This window comes from Podarcis pityusensis, assembly GCF_964106645.2.
Source record: "Podarcis pityusensis genome assembly, chromosome: 6".
NCBI lineage: Eukaryota > Metazoa > Chordata > Lepidosauria > Squamata > Lacertidae > Podarcis > Podarcis pityusensis.
Window position 1 is genome coordinate 30,592,804 of NC_138030.1, and position 16,301 is coordinate 30,609,104.

At 41.8% G+C, this 16,301-nt stretch overlaps 1 protein-coding gene across 4 annotated transcripts in view; it reads left to right on the forward strand.

Moving 5' to 3' along the window:
• Nucleotides 1–16,301, forward strand: part of NDRG3 (NDRG family member 3) — a 52,035-nt gene that overhangs the window by 10,265 nt on the left and 25,469 nt on the right. For 2 of the 4 annotated variants that reach the window (XM_081010386.1, XM_081010388.1), the window contains exons 2-3: nt 3,098–3,198; nt 5,512–5,547. In XM_081010386.1, coding sequence (XP_080866512.1) covers nt 3,142–3,198; nt 5,512–5,547 — 93 coding nt within the window. In that variant the 5' untranslated portion in view covers nt 3,098–3,141. The remainder of the gene's footprint in view (nt 1–3,097; nt 3,199–5,511; nt 5,548–16,301) is intronic. The other 2 variants (XM_081010387.1, XM_081010389.1) reach the window with 1 other exon arrangement.

Below are 16,301 nucleotides of genomic sequence, written 5' to 3' on the forward strand. Positions count from 1 at the left end.
TGTGGTTATTTCGAAGTCTAAGTTTAGGCTCTGTGGGAGTTTCCATCATCTTTCTTTTAAGTCCTCCACTGCCTACTCAGTTGGGGTTAACAGAGCTGGCATGTCTGTTTTTATGTCGACTCTCCTTAGTCCAAAATGAGTTGAGTGACAAAAAGCAATTCCAATTTTGATCTAGAGATGGCAGCAGAGCCCCCTTTTGTCTCCTTGCTCTGTTTACTGCCTCCAGGCACAATTTGTTCTAGGAGGATGCTGTTCTAGAGTTAGTGGGGGCGAAACAAGACTTTATTTCACCTGGGCCAAGACCCAGTTTTTGCATATTTGTGTACACAAACACACAGATGCTGGGAGCCTCAAGGGCACCCATCTGGAGGCTTCACCACCCTCTATTAAGTTTGTGTGCTTTGGGCATTGAAGGCTTAAGAACCTAAATACCAGTCCCAAAATAAGGGCTAGCAAGGTTTATGCAGGAGAGCTTCTTGGCCAGCCTTACGCCAGTCTTCTCTTCCATATCCACAGAGAGCACACACAGTTGCCTTGGAAACGTCAGCCGACTATATTTACCAGTTGTGGAGAACAAGGCTTTAATTCCCCCTGGACACTGTTTTTCCACAGCACCATATGTATAACGAGTTATATTGAATCATTCCAGGTGTTAGACCTGTAATAGTATCAACTCTGGAAAAAAGTGTGTTAGAGACATGAATCTAATTATCAGTAGTCGCGTAAACATTAAGGAAATGGGAAGGGTTTTGTTCATTCCTTTCTGGGAGAATTCACAAGTGCTTATGGACTCCAGTGATAATTTCTGGTCAAAGCAGAGAGACTGTCCGTATGGCTACACCTGCCTAATGTGGAATTTAATGTTAACTTCTCTATTAACTGTTTAAAAGGCATTATTGCCCTCAAACACTATCAACTAAAAGATGATGAATGACAGAGGTGCTCATTTGAGAACTGCCCGCTTAATTGACACCTGGATATTTTATAATCCAAACAGTAAAGAAGCCGCTGGTTTTTTAACGGTGCATCAAGTTTGTGCTAGATTGTACCACTTATTTATCAGCAGTTTATTTTTAGTGCTACATTTACCTGCAACTAAAACTCAGTTTCAGGGTGTGTCTTCAATTCAGACACTATTTGATGGGACCTGTACTCTGCAAGTTTAGGTACACTTTTAATCACTGGATCCTGTCCCGTTAAATATAGTTATTGCACTGTAATGGCTTTTCCTAAACCTTTGTCCTTTCCCTGCCTCCTTCCTTCTTCTTGCTCACTACCGGGATTGCAAGACAATACTCCTCTTCTCTTTCCCTTCCTACTCTCCTCTGTTCTCCTGCACGCCCCCACCAAAGACCTCCTTGTCTTCAAACCTTCCTTAATTTTACACACACAGAGAGATTTTTACTCCCCTTCCCAGGCACCTGTCTGATGCATCAGCAGGTTACATTGTTTGCTAGTGTTAAATTAGCTATTTGCAGATAAAATTGAAAAGAGTTTAATTTTAAACAGTGTTCTTAAACTCTTAGGCAGTTGCCGATTGAGATGCTTGCAAGGCTACCATTACAAGCCTCTCACCATTTTCATTAGTGAATCATTTCACCAGAGGAGGAGACAGTAGCAAGGAAAAAAACCTGTTAAAGAAATAGCAGGTTTTCAACAGTGCCAACACACATTTTGAAGAGATTAACACCAAGCTAGTGGTAGCAAGGAAACAGTAGCCTTATTTTACTTATTCAAAACTATAGACAAATTTAAACATTTTGTGCTTAAAGAGGCAGTGGTGGATTCACTCCTCAAAAAGCCCACCCTAGACCAGTTACTAACATCCCTTTATTGACAAAGGTGATAGAAAGGGGGTTGTAGAGCAACTGCAGATATTCCTGGAAGAGACAGATTAGTTCTTAACCTGAGGTACTATTTCTGGGTTAGCGGAGTCTGTAACCTGAAGCGTCTGTAATCTGAATTGAGTACAATCTGGGTTCAGACCTGAACTGAATTGGGTGCCCTGTTGGGTGACCTTTATCATGAGAGGGACAAGAGGAGTGCAACCTTATTACTTCTGCTTGATCACTTAGCGGCCTTTGAAACCCATCAACCATGATATCCTCCTGGACCCATTAGTGAGATGGGTGTTGGAGGCACTATATTACAGTAGTTCTGTTTGTATCTTTAAGGTTGTACCCAGCGAGTAGCACTGGGTTCGTGTTTCTCGCCTCCCTCCCTCGACATTTGTGCTATGGGGTTTTGCATGGTACTATTCTCTCCCCACTTCTATTTAATAATAATAATAATAATTTTATTATTTATACCCCACCCATCTGGCTGGGTTTCCCCAGCCACTCTGGGCGGCTTCCAACAAAACACTAAAATACAATAACCTATTAAACACTAAAAGCTTCCCTTCAGATGTCTTCTAAAAGTTTGGTAGTTATTTTTCTCTTTGACATCTGGTGGGAGGGCATTCCACAGGGCGGGCGCCACTACCGAGAAGGCCCTCTGCCTTGTTCCCTGTAACTTGGCTTCTTGCAGCGAGGGAACTGCCAGAAGGCCCTCAGCGCTGGACCTCAGTGACCGGGTAGAACGTGTATGAAGCTATTGGGTGTGATTATTAGGAGTTTTAGAGCAAGGTGTCTCCAGTATGCTTATGATACACAGCTCTACTTCTCCATAACATCTGAATCAGGAGAGGTCATGAGAGCTTTGGACCAGTTTCTGGATGCAGCGGTGGACTGGATGAGGACCAATGATCCTGGGAAGGTGTGGGTTCTTTGGGTGAAGGGTTCGCATGTTCGTGAAATTGGGTTGCACTTCCTCTGAAGGAGGAAGTTTGTCAGATTAGACCTCTGGTCTACTGATATTTTAGCAGGGATGCTTTGCAGGAGAAGTCATTTGTTTATGATTCAGTCAGGCATAAATAATGCCTTCTTTAGTGCTGCATTGTGAAGAAAGCAGGTGCCTTTCTGTTCAGGAGGCACAAACCTATTTCGTGGCTGTGTTCAAGTACCTAGTCCATGCTTTCAATTCATTCTGTGGGGTCCTGGCATCTTTTTCAGTGTTTGCAATCTTAACGCTGGTCTTTTCTCTTGCTCTCTCTTAGAGTGTTTTGCTGTTTGAAAGCTAACTTCTGTGTTCTCGGTAAACATGGAAGAATTGCAAGATGTCCAATTGACAGAGATCAAGCCTCTCCTGAATGATAAGGTAATTCTGGTTTGTTTGAGCATTAGCAAAGCACTAGTCATTTTATGTTATCTGTGAGCAGTACATAAGGGTTGTGTGTAGTTTAGAATTCTGTACTGTTTGGTATTAAGAAACAGAACTTAATGTTCTGAGAAGCTCTATGTATTTTTTTTGTAAAGTCCATCACTTCAATATAACTGAACACAACCCCGGCCCCTTAAATATTATCTCTGTTGTCTTTTGCCCGCCCTGTTGCAAATTATAGATTGCAAACTCCCTGGGATGGGTACTCTTCCTTCTGTTGTAGCTTCCATCATCTCTTTGAACATTGATGATAAAGAGACCTATGACACTTTAAAATAAATAAGTTTGTTGGGCTAGAGTCCAATGCATCAATCCATAATAACACGGAATACGTAAAGAATGAGCTGTAAAGATAATACCATACACTTTCAGACCAACGTCTGATGAAATCTCCAAAGCTGGGGTGGGGTGGGGTTACTGGTCGGGAAGGGCAAAAGACTTCAGTGCCCTGCATTGTTTCTTGCCCTTCCCTACAAGTAGCATAAGAAGAATGCATTATGCAAGAGTAAGTGGAAGGGCACTGCTTGCAAAAGGCAGACCTTCAGGATTCTTGATTTCTCCATCCCTGGATCCTCAGGAGTGGCGGGGGAGGGGGGGGCTTGGTGCAGGGAGGGCACAGGAAAGCCCGTTGCATGAGAGGAGTTGCATTCAGTCTTCTCAGGATTAATTGCCCATTAATTGATGATTTCAGCCTTTCTTTAGTACATAATTTGAGGTACCTTTCACAAAGAATGCATAGGATATCTTTCTCATTTCAGTTTTAACTTTGGTTCTTACTTTGGTTCAGTTCTTAGCATTTTCCAAGGGTGTGCAAGTGTGTGGGTGAATAGTGTGATCACTAACTTTTCTATGGTGATTTACAGCGATGAGCCAATGTTTCCCAGCTATTTCTGCAAAATCCAGTCTTACACTGGTCTTCTCTTTTTAGCTTTTGGTGTGCCTTGAACACTTGTGGGCCATCCGGTTTTTCCTCTCGCTACCGTGTCTGTCTCATCCACTTACTATTTTAACATATTTCTGTTTCAACTTTTAGATGCCTGCTAAAAAACTTTTTATTCCATCAGGCTTATGTGGGCAATTAAGAATACATATTGCCATAATAGCTGGTTTCTGGTTTTAACTTTGTATGTGGCTTTTATTGTATGGTTTTATATATAATTGTTGTAAACCACTCTTGGGTTTTTTAAAGAAATGAATGGCGGTAACAAATATTCGTTTTACCAAGCCCACAGACTACAAAAAGTCTTTCCTCTTTTTAAAAGGAGTTTTATATCAATATAGACAGAAAACCATAGCCAGATCCAGTGATAAATTACATAGTAGCCAGAGGTTGAGTATTTTGTCTAAATGACCATGCATGTTTAAGAAGTTATATAGGAATACAGTCGTACCTCGGGTTACGAACGCTGCAGGTTGCGCATTTTCGGGTTATGGACCACGCCAAACCTGGAAGTTCCAGAATGGGTTACTTCCGGGTTTCGGCGCTCACGCATGCGCAGAAGCACAAAATGGTGTCACGTGCATGCGCAGAAATGCCGAATCGTGTCACGCGTGTGCAGCGGCGCTGCGGGTTGCGAATGCTGCGGGTTGCAAACACGCCTCCTGCATGGATCACGTTCTCAACCTGAGGTATGACTGTATAGAAACTACCAAGTCAGACCACTGATCGGTCCATCTAGCTCAGCATTTTCTTCAGTTACTGGTAGAAAACACCCAGGTTTTCAGTTAATTATTTCCTAGCCCTTCATGAAGATGCCAGGGATTGAATCTGGAACCCTTTGCATGCAAAACATGTGTTCTAACCTTTTGCATGAACCGAGCAGCAGCGCCACCAGTTCATAATATATATTGACCAAATGTTGGAATGGAAACACTTTTGAATGGTATTTTCACAGTACATTTGAAAAATGAGCAGGTTTGTCTATGCACGAAAGTGTTAGAAAATGATTATTTCTGGGACTGATAAATGTGTACCGACTCATGTGGAATTGTGGCACTTGCCTCTATCCTTGGCAGTTCATACAATAATTTTGTTTCTGGCATCAGCTGTTGGGGGTGGAGGAAAGCTAATTGTAATGACATTTGCATTTATTCATACTAATGAAGTACAAAAAGCTTCAATTCTGACAATAGTTTGCTGCAAAGTGATATGCCGGAGCAGAGTTTTCAGAAAACTAGGCTGCAAAGCAAAGTTTATGAGGCTGTTCTGGAATCTGGGCTATTCATTGGCTCTTATTCTTATTTTGACAGAATTCAGCTCGAAACTTCCAGGACTTTGACTGTCAGGTAAGTACCTGAAACCAAAACGGGCATGCATTGTCAGGCTTTCCTTGAAGAACGACAATGGATCTCTGTTGATCAGACAGTTGCCCGAATTAAAAATAAAAAAGAACTTGAGAAACCTAAGAGTCCATTGGCTCCCATATACCTTTTGCTGGTTTTCTGTACATTTAACAGTGTGTTCGGCAGTATGTGTTGAACAGGACTTGTCTGCTTCCAGATCTTAAGGGCCAGATTTTGGAGTTGATCACCATGGACTTTTGAAGCACCATAAAGTTAAATTACTGCAATGGTGTGTGTGTAGTTTTTGTAAGATGCAAATCTGTGTTGAAGCTCTACATCTCAGAAATTAATGAAGTAGGAAGGGCTTGTAATCCTCAAATCATAAAGTGGTGTTTTCAGTGTTTAAAAAATTATTATATGAAGTTGCCAGTTTATTGCATTCTGTGGCTTGGCCTGTTGTCCTATCTTGTCTTAGCCACATGGGCAAGATACAGAAAAATGGAAATGCCAAGCCAGCCTCAAAAGGTGGAATTAGGAACAAAATTGGGTAGGACCAAAAATGCAATATAAATTGCTACTAAAATTTGTACAAAAAGTAAAATTTGACTTCAATTCTACAAAAAGTATGAATATAAATTAAACATATTAATGACCATAACAATATAGTGGTACCTTGGTTTAAGAACAACTTGGATTAAGAACGCTGCAAACCCGGAAGTAGGTGTTTTGGTTTGTGAGTTTTGCCTTGGAAGCAGAACATGTTTCGCTTCCTGTTGAGTGTGTTCCATTTGTAAATCAAGTCCCCCACTGCTATGGGAAAGCACACCTTGGTTTAAGAACGCTTTGGTTTAAGAACAAACTTCCGGAATGGATTCAGTTTGTAAACCAAGGTAACACAGTACAGGACAATGCCTTAAATCCAGCATTAGATTAGTTCTAAAGACCAAATGCATTTGAATCCCCAAGGAATCTTCTTTAGTGATCAATGAATGTATAACATACAATTTTGTCACCCGAAATTAGTCTTTCGGCTGATCTGCATAGATAAGGGGAGCTGGCCAATAATATTCTTGTATGCACATGGTAAACATTGAGATGTATCTGAAAAAGGTGATATCTTTCTACTAGTGTACGATCATGTTTTAGGGCATCCTTCAGATTTCTGGTTATCGATGTCAGCTATTCACCATCATAGATTAAAGTTGATTTTTATTTTTTAACACATTTTGGTAGCAATTTATATTTTAAAAATGTTTCTACCCTGTTTTGGGTCTTAGCCACATTTGTCCTGAAGGTAGGAATGCCACTCTACTTCTGGCCTAAGAGCTTGTCTTCACAGATGTCTTGCCAAACATGAGCAGAGTGTGATGTGAATTTTAACCAACAGTCTTGATGTGGCATCTGTACAAGGCATGGCTAGGAATTGTTAACACCTGACGTATGCTTAGAATAACTTTGAATTAAAAGGGAACCAGAATCTCAGCTTCAGGGAGCTAAGATCACACACCGGTGAAATTGAACATCCTTTTATGCCCTTTGGCTTGACTTGAAGCTCCCTCCACTTACCTCATTTGTTGGACCAGTTTGGTGTTCAGTGTTGTGCAAAGGTGAATTTAAGGCCAGAAACTTCAGTTTGAAAAGGATTTAAGAGAATCTCTCAAGCATTCACACACCCACACCCACACCCACCCACACCCACCCACCCACCCACCCACCGCAAAACTGCCCAGCCACCCCAGCATAACTCAACACAAGCAGGCACAGAAATAGATAAAATGCACATTTGAGAGTTTATGAAAATTAGCCAGGGCAATTGCACTATAATTAATGTAAAACAAAACTGGCGAGTGTGACACGAATTGAGCATAAACCAGGTGATGCTTGCCACTTCTTTTTCTTAATCTTCTAGAGTGGATGAACAGTGAACTTGTGCCCATAGCAACCACTGAACAGGATGTTCCTTACTGCCACTTTATTAATTTTAGCTGCTCCTAAAATTGAGCTATGTACAGCCTTTGTGTGTTGATAAAGCTTCTTTGCCTCATATGATACGAATGACAACTTCTGAGGACTGCCTGCTTCAGGCTTTTATTTACACAAGTTAAACACTGTGCATGAATTACAACATATTTAAGAAGGGTTGCGTGGGCAAGATTGAATCTTGAAATTTCCCATAGCCTTCAGCTGCTTCAGGCTAAGGTGATCTTGATAAGCCAAAGATATAATGTACCTCACTGGAAAAACAAATGCACATATCCTTTATTAGGTTCAAGTGGCATTCCACTATTTTAACCTAGGTGATGTCCCTTTGAGTCAAAGACAGTGCAAATGGTCTCTCATACCTGGGTTAATTAGAGCGGCACCATTTTTAGAAATCATGCGGGCACACCAGAAGCTTAGGCATAGATGCAGAGGGTCTCTGCAATTAGATAATGGAAAAGGAAGGGGGACAGGCTCACATTTAGCTTCAAAGGAAATTTGAGGGGGAAAGGAAGTGGGCAGCTGAGCAAGCAAGGACTTCGAACAGCATCTTAACTCCAGCTGTCAAATACTGAATCTGCATGGCTAACACTCTTTCTCATAGATAATAGTCACATCAAGAATTGTGAAAAGAATTTAGTTCTGTAGCATCAAAACCTCAGGCAGCAGCATCTGTCAAAACTTTAATGGATATTGCTTCCTTATATTTGAACGACTCCACAAGACAGCTGTTAATGTGCATCTGTTGAACATGTATGCTTTGAAGCCTCTACTAGGTTGAGACCTGCAGGAAGTGCCTTGGAGCCGGTCACAGTCCCAGGGAACATTCTGAAGGCACATGAGGCAGCAATTGTGTGAAAAACTAAGCAGTTCTGGGTCTAGTTGATGGCTGGTTATGAGCCAACATGGCAACCTTGAATCTGAGTTCTATGTTTGTGGAAGAATGCCAGATAGATAGATAATATCTATATCTATCTATCATCTGTCTATCTATCTATCTATCTATCTATCTATCTATCTATCTATTTCTATCAGAAACAGGGGTTGCCACTGTGATGCCCCCCACATGTTGCTAGGTTCTGACTCCCATTATTGGCTTTGCTGGCTGAGGCTGATGGGTGTTACAGTCAGACAAAGCCATTGAGATTTTGTTGATCTATTCACCAAGAGATTATTGGACTCAACCTGGGAAAAAATACTTAAGGCTGCTACAAACACTTGACTGAAGGGGTCATTTTCATTGCCAGTCTAACAGAACCCGCCCCCCCCCCCCACAAAAGTGTTTGTCTTTGTTCCTGAAATAATGTGTTCTTAATTAAGAATGTTCTTTATATCTAAAGTCCTGTGTTACTGGTGTAATAGCTGCTCAATTTTGTTTTCCTTGGGCAGCTCTTAAATAATTTGCATCTTAGACTTCGCTTACAGATTATAGTTCAAGTAACCATAATCTGGGGGCAAGTGGCAATTTCTTGTGGGTGAATAGAAAGTGCGAAAGCCGCTTTGTGGATGCAGTCAAGGTTTTCCAGATAGGAAAGAGCACCAAAAAGAGTTTTGACTGACTACTTCACTTTCTCTTGATTCTCTGAGGGTAGAATAGGGAGGAAGCAGAACCACAATAGCAGCTCATATCATGTGAAGGGCCCGGTTGAGACCTGTTTCTCCTGGCCCTCCTAGTCTCATGAGAAGTAATGATGTGTATACCCTGGTTCTTATTTCTTTACTAGAAGCAGCACTGAATAATTGCTGGGGTGTGTTCTGTCCTGATTGGACAGAAGAAAATAGCCTCAGTTTTGTGTTTCCCCCTAGATCTGCTCTTTATGAATGAAATCAAGACCCTATGGACTCATATTTGTATCATATGGAGTAGCTTTGCTATTAAATATAAAATTTGATATGTCCAGGTTTGTGCAACCTAATTCCCATTCTTATATCAAACAAGATATCACGTTGTGACTGGAACCTGCAACAAAATGTCCCAGTGTATCCTACTTCCTAAAAGGAGTTATTCTGTTCAGGTTTCTACCCAACCATTCCCTCCAATCAGGGTATTCTCTTTGCTTCCACCTAGCAGTTCCATTTTTTGTTTCCAGTGTCATTTTACAACCCATGGCAACTAAGCATGCTCAGTCCTCATTGGGGTTCTGCCCCCTTTCAAATACATTTTATATAGGGTTGCCATATTTCAAAAAGTGAAAATCCAGACACAAAAGTTGTTGAGCTTTTTCTTTTTTTGAAGTTTTTAAAGCTTCCTATATGGGCTGCCTGGATATGGTTTTCCTGGACATTTTAACTGACTTGCGGAAATTCCACCCGGATGCCATTTTTAACCGATGAATCCCGGCTATGTCTGGGAAATTCTGGACATATAGCAGCCCTATTTTAGACTTCTCAAAAAATGTGAGGATACCTTGCTCATCTTTCCCAGTAGCTCCAATCTGCCTGCAGTCACTTTGCTACTTACCACCTGAGCTTGCCATTGGAAAGAGCGGGGTTTAAAACTCTTCTTCTTTTTGCGGTTAAGACTTGTTTTCAATTAGCCAAACCCTGCTCAGACCATATAAACTTTTAAATATATTTCTATCCCTTTGTACAATTGAAATATGAGAATGTAGGAGCTTGTCCTACTTCTTGAGCAGATGATAGATTAAATGATCTGCAAGGGTTGTCTGTGGGTGAGCAGATGGTGTCTGTGACCTCCACTGCTAGTAAAGTCATGGGTGCATCTGTATTATTTTGCCTGTCTTTAAGAGTTCCGTGTTACATTTAGTCTGCCTCTGTTTCTGTTTTGCAGTTGCTGCCAGTCATATGTTTAATCTGACCCAATCGCTAACACTTGGAACAAACCTTATTATGAGGGACCTAGGAAGCCCTGAGCAATGAATAAGTGAATAAAGATGAGCAATAAATGTTTATATTCTAACACTGTCCACAGAACAAGGTTGAGACAAGCAAGGTTCTGAGAGATTTCACACTGGTGTGGAGAAATTTCAGCCAAGGAGTTCCTTCCATGGCTACTGTCTAAAAACATGATGATTACTCCTGAAAATGTGAAATTCTTTTGGCTTGTCATGAGCCCCATGATCACAACTGGTTCAGGGCAGTTACTGAAAGAAGAGTCAGAGGAGGAGGAAATTGCAGAAAATGACTGGCGCACCAGTCCACTCCTTTTTACTTTAGAGAGGGGGAAGGGGAGGCAGTCCTACTGGCTGCCTCTCAGTCCCTATTCATGGGGTGGAGGGGTTCCTTATCAACAGGGTGGGTGTCAGTCAGACAGTGGGGGAGGTTGGACAGCTGGAAGAGTCCCCAAGCCTGTGTCTCTAAGTGCATCAGTCTTGTTGAGTGACTGTCTCATGAGTGAGCACACCAAACTGCTCCTCTAAAAGCTGTTCGTAATAACTCTCTGAGCTCTCGAGGCATCACGGAAACTGTAGAGATTAGTTCACTTCTTATGTGGTGCAAGTAATGCTACTGGTAGTCCTTTTAATTTGGAATATTCTTTTTCTAACCCCTTAGAAACCTGTTTTTGGTCCAAGGGCAATACTGTTACATGGTCAGCCCTATGGGGGCTGCAAGTCAAAGATAGTGTGGTCAAGGTGTAAAAGGATGTGCAGTGAGAAGTTTAGTTCCCAAGGCTGCCTTCACAAAGGCTCTCCTTTAAAAGAAAAAGAAATATTCAGTATCAAATTGAGTAAAAAAAAAAAAAGCTTTTAAAAACTTTTGTCTAGGTCCCTGGAGGTGCAAAATTATTTTTTTAAGCTAAATTCTAAATTGACAGATTTGGTGGGCCCGGCCTTCCCAAAATGTTTTGGCATCATAACATCACAGTAGGCGAGCCAACTCAACTCAATTGAAAGATTTAAATAAAATTAAACATTATGGGTGCAGCTTGTGGAAGCCACAAAAAACTTTGGGGGCTTGATAGAGCATTGTTTCAGGAGATTGTAGTTATGCATGGGAATTGAGGGAGAAAGGATGGAGATAGTTATGACCACACTAAAATATCCCTGTCCAATGCTCCTGCCTTGCCAGGTATTGATTTTGCATGAGGAATTCGTGACCCCAGCAGGCAAAAAGAGAATCTGTGAAAACCCCAGCAGTGTAATATATATATAACCTATCTATATTAATTGATTACATTATGAAACATCACCAACAATGTTTCAGAGTAGTTGCCATGGGTGTTTGATGATAACAGTGACAGCCATTATTTCAGAGGCACAGATGAAGCTGCAGGGGAACGGGGCGGGTGGGGGCCGCTTACTCCAAATTGCTTTGGAGTTCATGCATTTATTGTTTCACGAGATCTACTGACTGCTATTTTCAGAAAGTGAAGGACACCTTGTCCATGCCTTTGCTTCCTTTCCTTCTGTTAACATCTGTAGTAGTTTGCTTGTAACAGCAGGAAACCATAGGAGAGACATATTCTATGTCTCTCATCTGTCAAGGTGAATGAACATCAAGATGTTTTCCCTTTCCCCAACCAGGTGCCCTTTATTTACTTAAAGTATTTATAAGCCACACTTTTATATAATATATCACAAAGCAGGATATGGAATAAAAACACAGTAGTGAGAGCTAGTTGGCAAAGAATTTCAGATTTGAAAAGGTTTGTCTGAATAATAAGGTTTTCAGAAGGTATCTAAAAACAGGGATAACTCCTGCTGAACCCCTATAGACAAGGAGCTCCACAGAGCAGGGCCAGCCACACTAAAGCCTTGGACTCTAGTAATTGCAATCTGCTCTTGTATTGGAATGTGCAGTTCCAAAATGCAACAGCTGGATTACTGGTTCAGTTTAGGTCCCATATATCCCCTGTGCTCAAACAGCCACACTGGTTGCCAGTTTGTTTCTGGGCTCAATTCAAGGTGCTTGCTCACATTAATGTTCAAAGCCCTAAATGACTCAGGCCCCAAATACCTGAAAGACCATTTTCTTCCCTACAGACCCTCTCAGGTGATTGGTATGTTCTTCCACCTTCAAAAGCTTTGAGGGGTGGTGACCCTGGAAAGGGCATTCTCTGTGGCAGCCCTTAAGCAGTGGAACTTGCACCCTGCAAAGGTGCAGCTGACAACTTTATTATACAGATTCTGACGAATGCTGAAGATGCACCTCTTTTCCTTGGCTTTTGATGCTTGTGCTGTATATCTTTAGGACCCACTGTATTTGTAAGTTGCTCTAAGCTGTTTTTAATATTGCCTTGTTATGTTGTGTTTTAATGTTGTAACCCACCCTAAGACCTTAGGGTGAAGGATAGGTAACAAATATAGTAGTAGTAGTAGTAGTAGTAGTAGTAGTAAGGCCAGCCAAACCTCAGGGGCACATGGGGCCACCAGAAGGGCCCCATCAGAAGACCTCGGCGATCAAGCCAGAGCATGAGGAATCAGGAGATCCTCAAGGTCCCTCGGGCCCAAGTTATTTAGGGCTTTCTGAATTAGCACAAGACCCTTGAACCTGGTCCAGTAGCAGACTGGTAACCAGTACAACTCTTTCAGAAAGTGGAGTAACAAGTTGCCATCAGCCTGCTCTTGTGAACAGTTTGGCTGCTGCATTCTGCACTACCTGAACATATTTTATAGCTAAAACAATGCAAAATAGACACCAGTGGCAAAAGCCTATCAGAACAAAAATGTATTCAATTGTTTCCAGAAAGTGTAGATAGTGAGTACCTATTATATCAAAAGGAATGCTATTCCACAGAATGAGGGAGCCACTCTGAAAGCCCTGCTCAGTGTTACTGCAGATAAACGTCCAGGAGAAACTTTCCTACAGACCACGGGGATCTACTGGTATACAAGGGAGAAGGCAGTCTCTCAAGTAACCTGTTCCTGAGATTTGTTAGTACCAACACCAGCCTAGTAGCACGTTGGCAGCCAGTGAAACTCCCATAAGTGAGGTGCTGTATGCTGGCAGTAGTTTGCCCTACAAGCAACCTAGCTGCTGTAGTCTCACACTGATCTTATTGCAGTAATCCCAACCATTGAATTCAGGGAAGGTGCTTACTTCTGAATAGACGTCCATACGATTGTGCTGTAAAGAAAGATATTTCTAGGGCTTATCCTTTCTGGTCTTCAAGCAGCCGCATTTCCAGATTAAGCAGATTCCTCACTTTGATGAAGGAATAGATTCTTCCCTCCTAAATTGCCCTGGTTCCAGTTTATTTTTCTAAAAACAGCGTTTTGTTCAGACTAATTTGCTTATTGCTCATAATTTTGAAATTTATATTTTGCTGAACAAGGGATGCAGGGGTTGGAAAAATTAATCAACACAATCTTGGTGTAGGAATGCCTTCTGGTCCAATCTTTATAAGACTAGTCCCCCAAAGCTGTTTCACCTAAGAAGTGGATTACTGATTTCATAGTGGTTTCAAGCTTGTACAGTATTGTGTGTTCTGGGGAAGTCTTGGCTTCACCTCATTCTTTCAGCGTTCTGCTGTGGTAATTTAAAAACGGATGTATAAGGCAGCATGGGGCCCAAGCAAAGTTTTAACAGGGATGTGATGTGTGCAGACACAATTGCTGACTGGACTGTGCCCTTGGGTGCATGCTGTGTTTGAGGACTTCACATCATTAGATTGCATATTTTATCTCTCGACAATGCTTGGATTTCACAAAGCATCACTCTTAATTTACACCTTGATCTATTTATACAAAATACCATAGAAACCAGTGCCTGCTTGCATAGACTGTGCTGTTTTTCTATTAATATTTCAGCTCTGTGTGGGTATGAATAATTTAGTTCAGTGTGCTAGTTTTAAAATCTGAGCAACTAGCTTCCCACAGTTCTTCTGAACAAACATAACTTTGTGGCCACAAAGCAGTAAATACGTAGGCTATCATAGTCATGTGAATATTTTAGTTTCCTTGTTACATCCATGTTCTGCGTTCCTCCAAGGAACACAAGATGGAATGCATCATTCTACCCCTCCCTATTTTATCCTCACAACAATCCCATGAGCTAGTTTAAGCTGAGACAAGTTGACTGCCCCAAGGTCACCCCTTAAGCTTCATGGCTGCCTGCATGGGGATTCAAACGCTGTTGTCTCAGGTCCTAGTCAGATGCTGTATCCACTACTTCAACACACTGAATCTGAGGACAGATTTTTAAGAAAGAAAAGCAGTTGGGATAATAATAACAACAATAATAACAATAATTTATTATTTATACCCCGCCCATCTGGCTGAGTTTCCCCAGCCACTCTGGGCGGCTCCCAATCAGGTGTTAAAAACAGTACAGCGTTAAATATTAAAAACTTCCCTGAACAGGGCTGCCTTCAGATGTCTTTTAAAGATAGGATAGCTGCTTATTTCCTTCACATCTGAAGGGAGGGTGTTCCACAAGGTGGGCGCCACTACCGAGAAGGCCCTCTGTCTGGTTCCCTGTAGCCTCACTTCTCGCAATGAGGGAACCGCCAGAAGGCCCTCAGAGCTGGATCTCAGTGTCCGGGCTGAACGATGGGGATGAATTGGCAACTTACCCTTCTGTCCTTTTATCAGTTGAGTGTCCAAGGAAAATCTACAAGTGAAAAGGACTAAGATCATATGCTGTGAGGAACATAAGCAATCTTGCTCTTGCCCTTGCTCTGGCTTCTTGAGTGCATTGTAAAATTTATTAGTTTGCCCTTTTCTCACTTGAATAGTGGTTGGTTCCATTCCGCTGTAAACATTTCCCTTGCTGGTCAGGAGCCAACGATGTCATCTGCAGAACTCTCTCTGTCTAAATGCTTTTTAAATCCAAATGGGCCAAAGAGGACTGAAATCAGTTGAGTCTGGATTGTGCTGAGTGTCTGTAACAGAGATTTATTTGCTTTGATTGATTGTTCTTAAAAGCTCGGGTTATTGTGTATGCTGAAAGAAGACTTGGTGTGAAGCCTTTTAAGTACCTTGGTCAAAGCAGGGCATAACAATTAGCTCTGGTAAGGGGTAGTTTTGTTTTTGTTTGGGTAAATGCTGGGATGGGTAAATGTATTCATCAGTTGGCAGTTTTGATAGGTGAGTGGAGCCTGCCCACCTGTCAATCACGTGAAGTCATTATGACTCCAGGTGACCCATTTTTCCTTTGTAGTGCAGCAAGCCACATGGAAGGAAAATCCAAGATCAGCCAAGCAGGACTTGAATTTACTACCAGGCAGCTGATAGACGCTGATTTCAAGCTGTGCTTTCTGTAGGAGTCTGCTGTGCTGCTGAGAGTTCTCCAAGGTGGGCTTGCTCTGCCTGCCTGTCAGCTGATCATTGGTGTCAGTAAGCCTCTCTTGTTGATGCACAATCAGGTGCATACTTTTAAGGCACTAAATTGGGCATTGGCAGCTGCATCTCTACCTGCTCCTCAGACAGGTGGGTGTGGTTTAGGGAAGACAGCCCGGTGGGCCAAATTGGGACCTGTGCTGGGCCTAATTATGCCCATGGCCCATTTATCATGGAATACATGGATATCTTTTTTTCCCTCCTGCCTCCTTTGCAAACCTGACAGCATTTTCTCTAGCTAAAACTGCTTTGTTTTAAAGCTGCCAGTTGCTTTGTGAAACGGTATTGTTAAGCTCTGAGTTTACATGAGGTTTTGCATTCTTTCCAGACCCATTATCCCATCCTGATTTTAATTTCTGCATCGAAACTGGCCAAACTGTCTTTAGGCTTTATTCTGCAACACTGCACTCAGTTTCCTAAAATTGTAAGCTTGGGTTCTGTAATAGATGCCAGACAATTACAATTACAGAGTGGCATGAGCTGTCCCTTTTATTGTGCTCATGAAGCTGATAAGGTCACATGTGCTAATTTTACAGT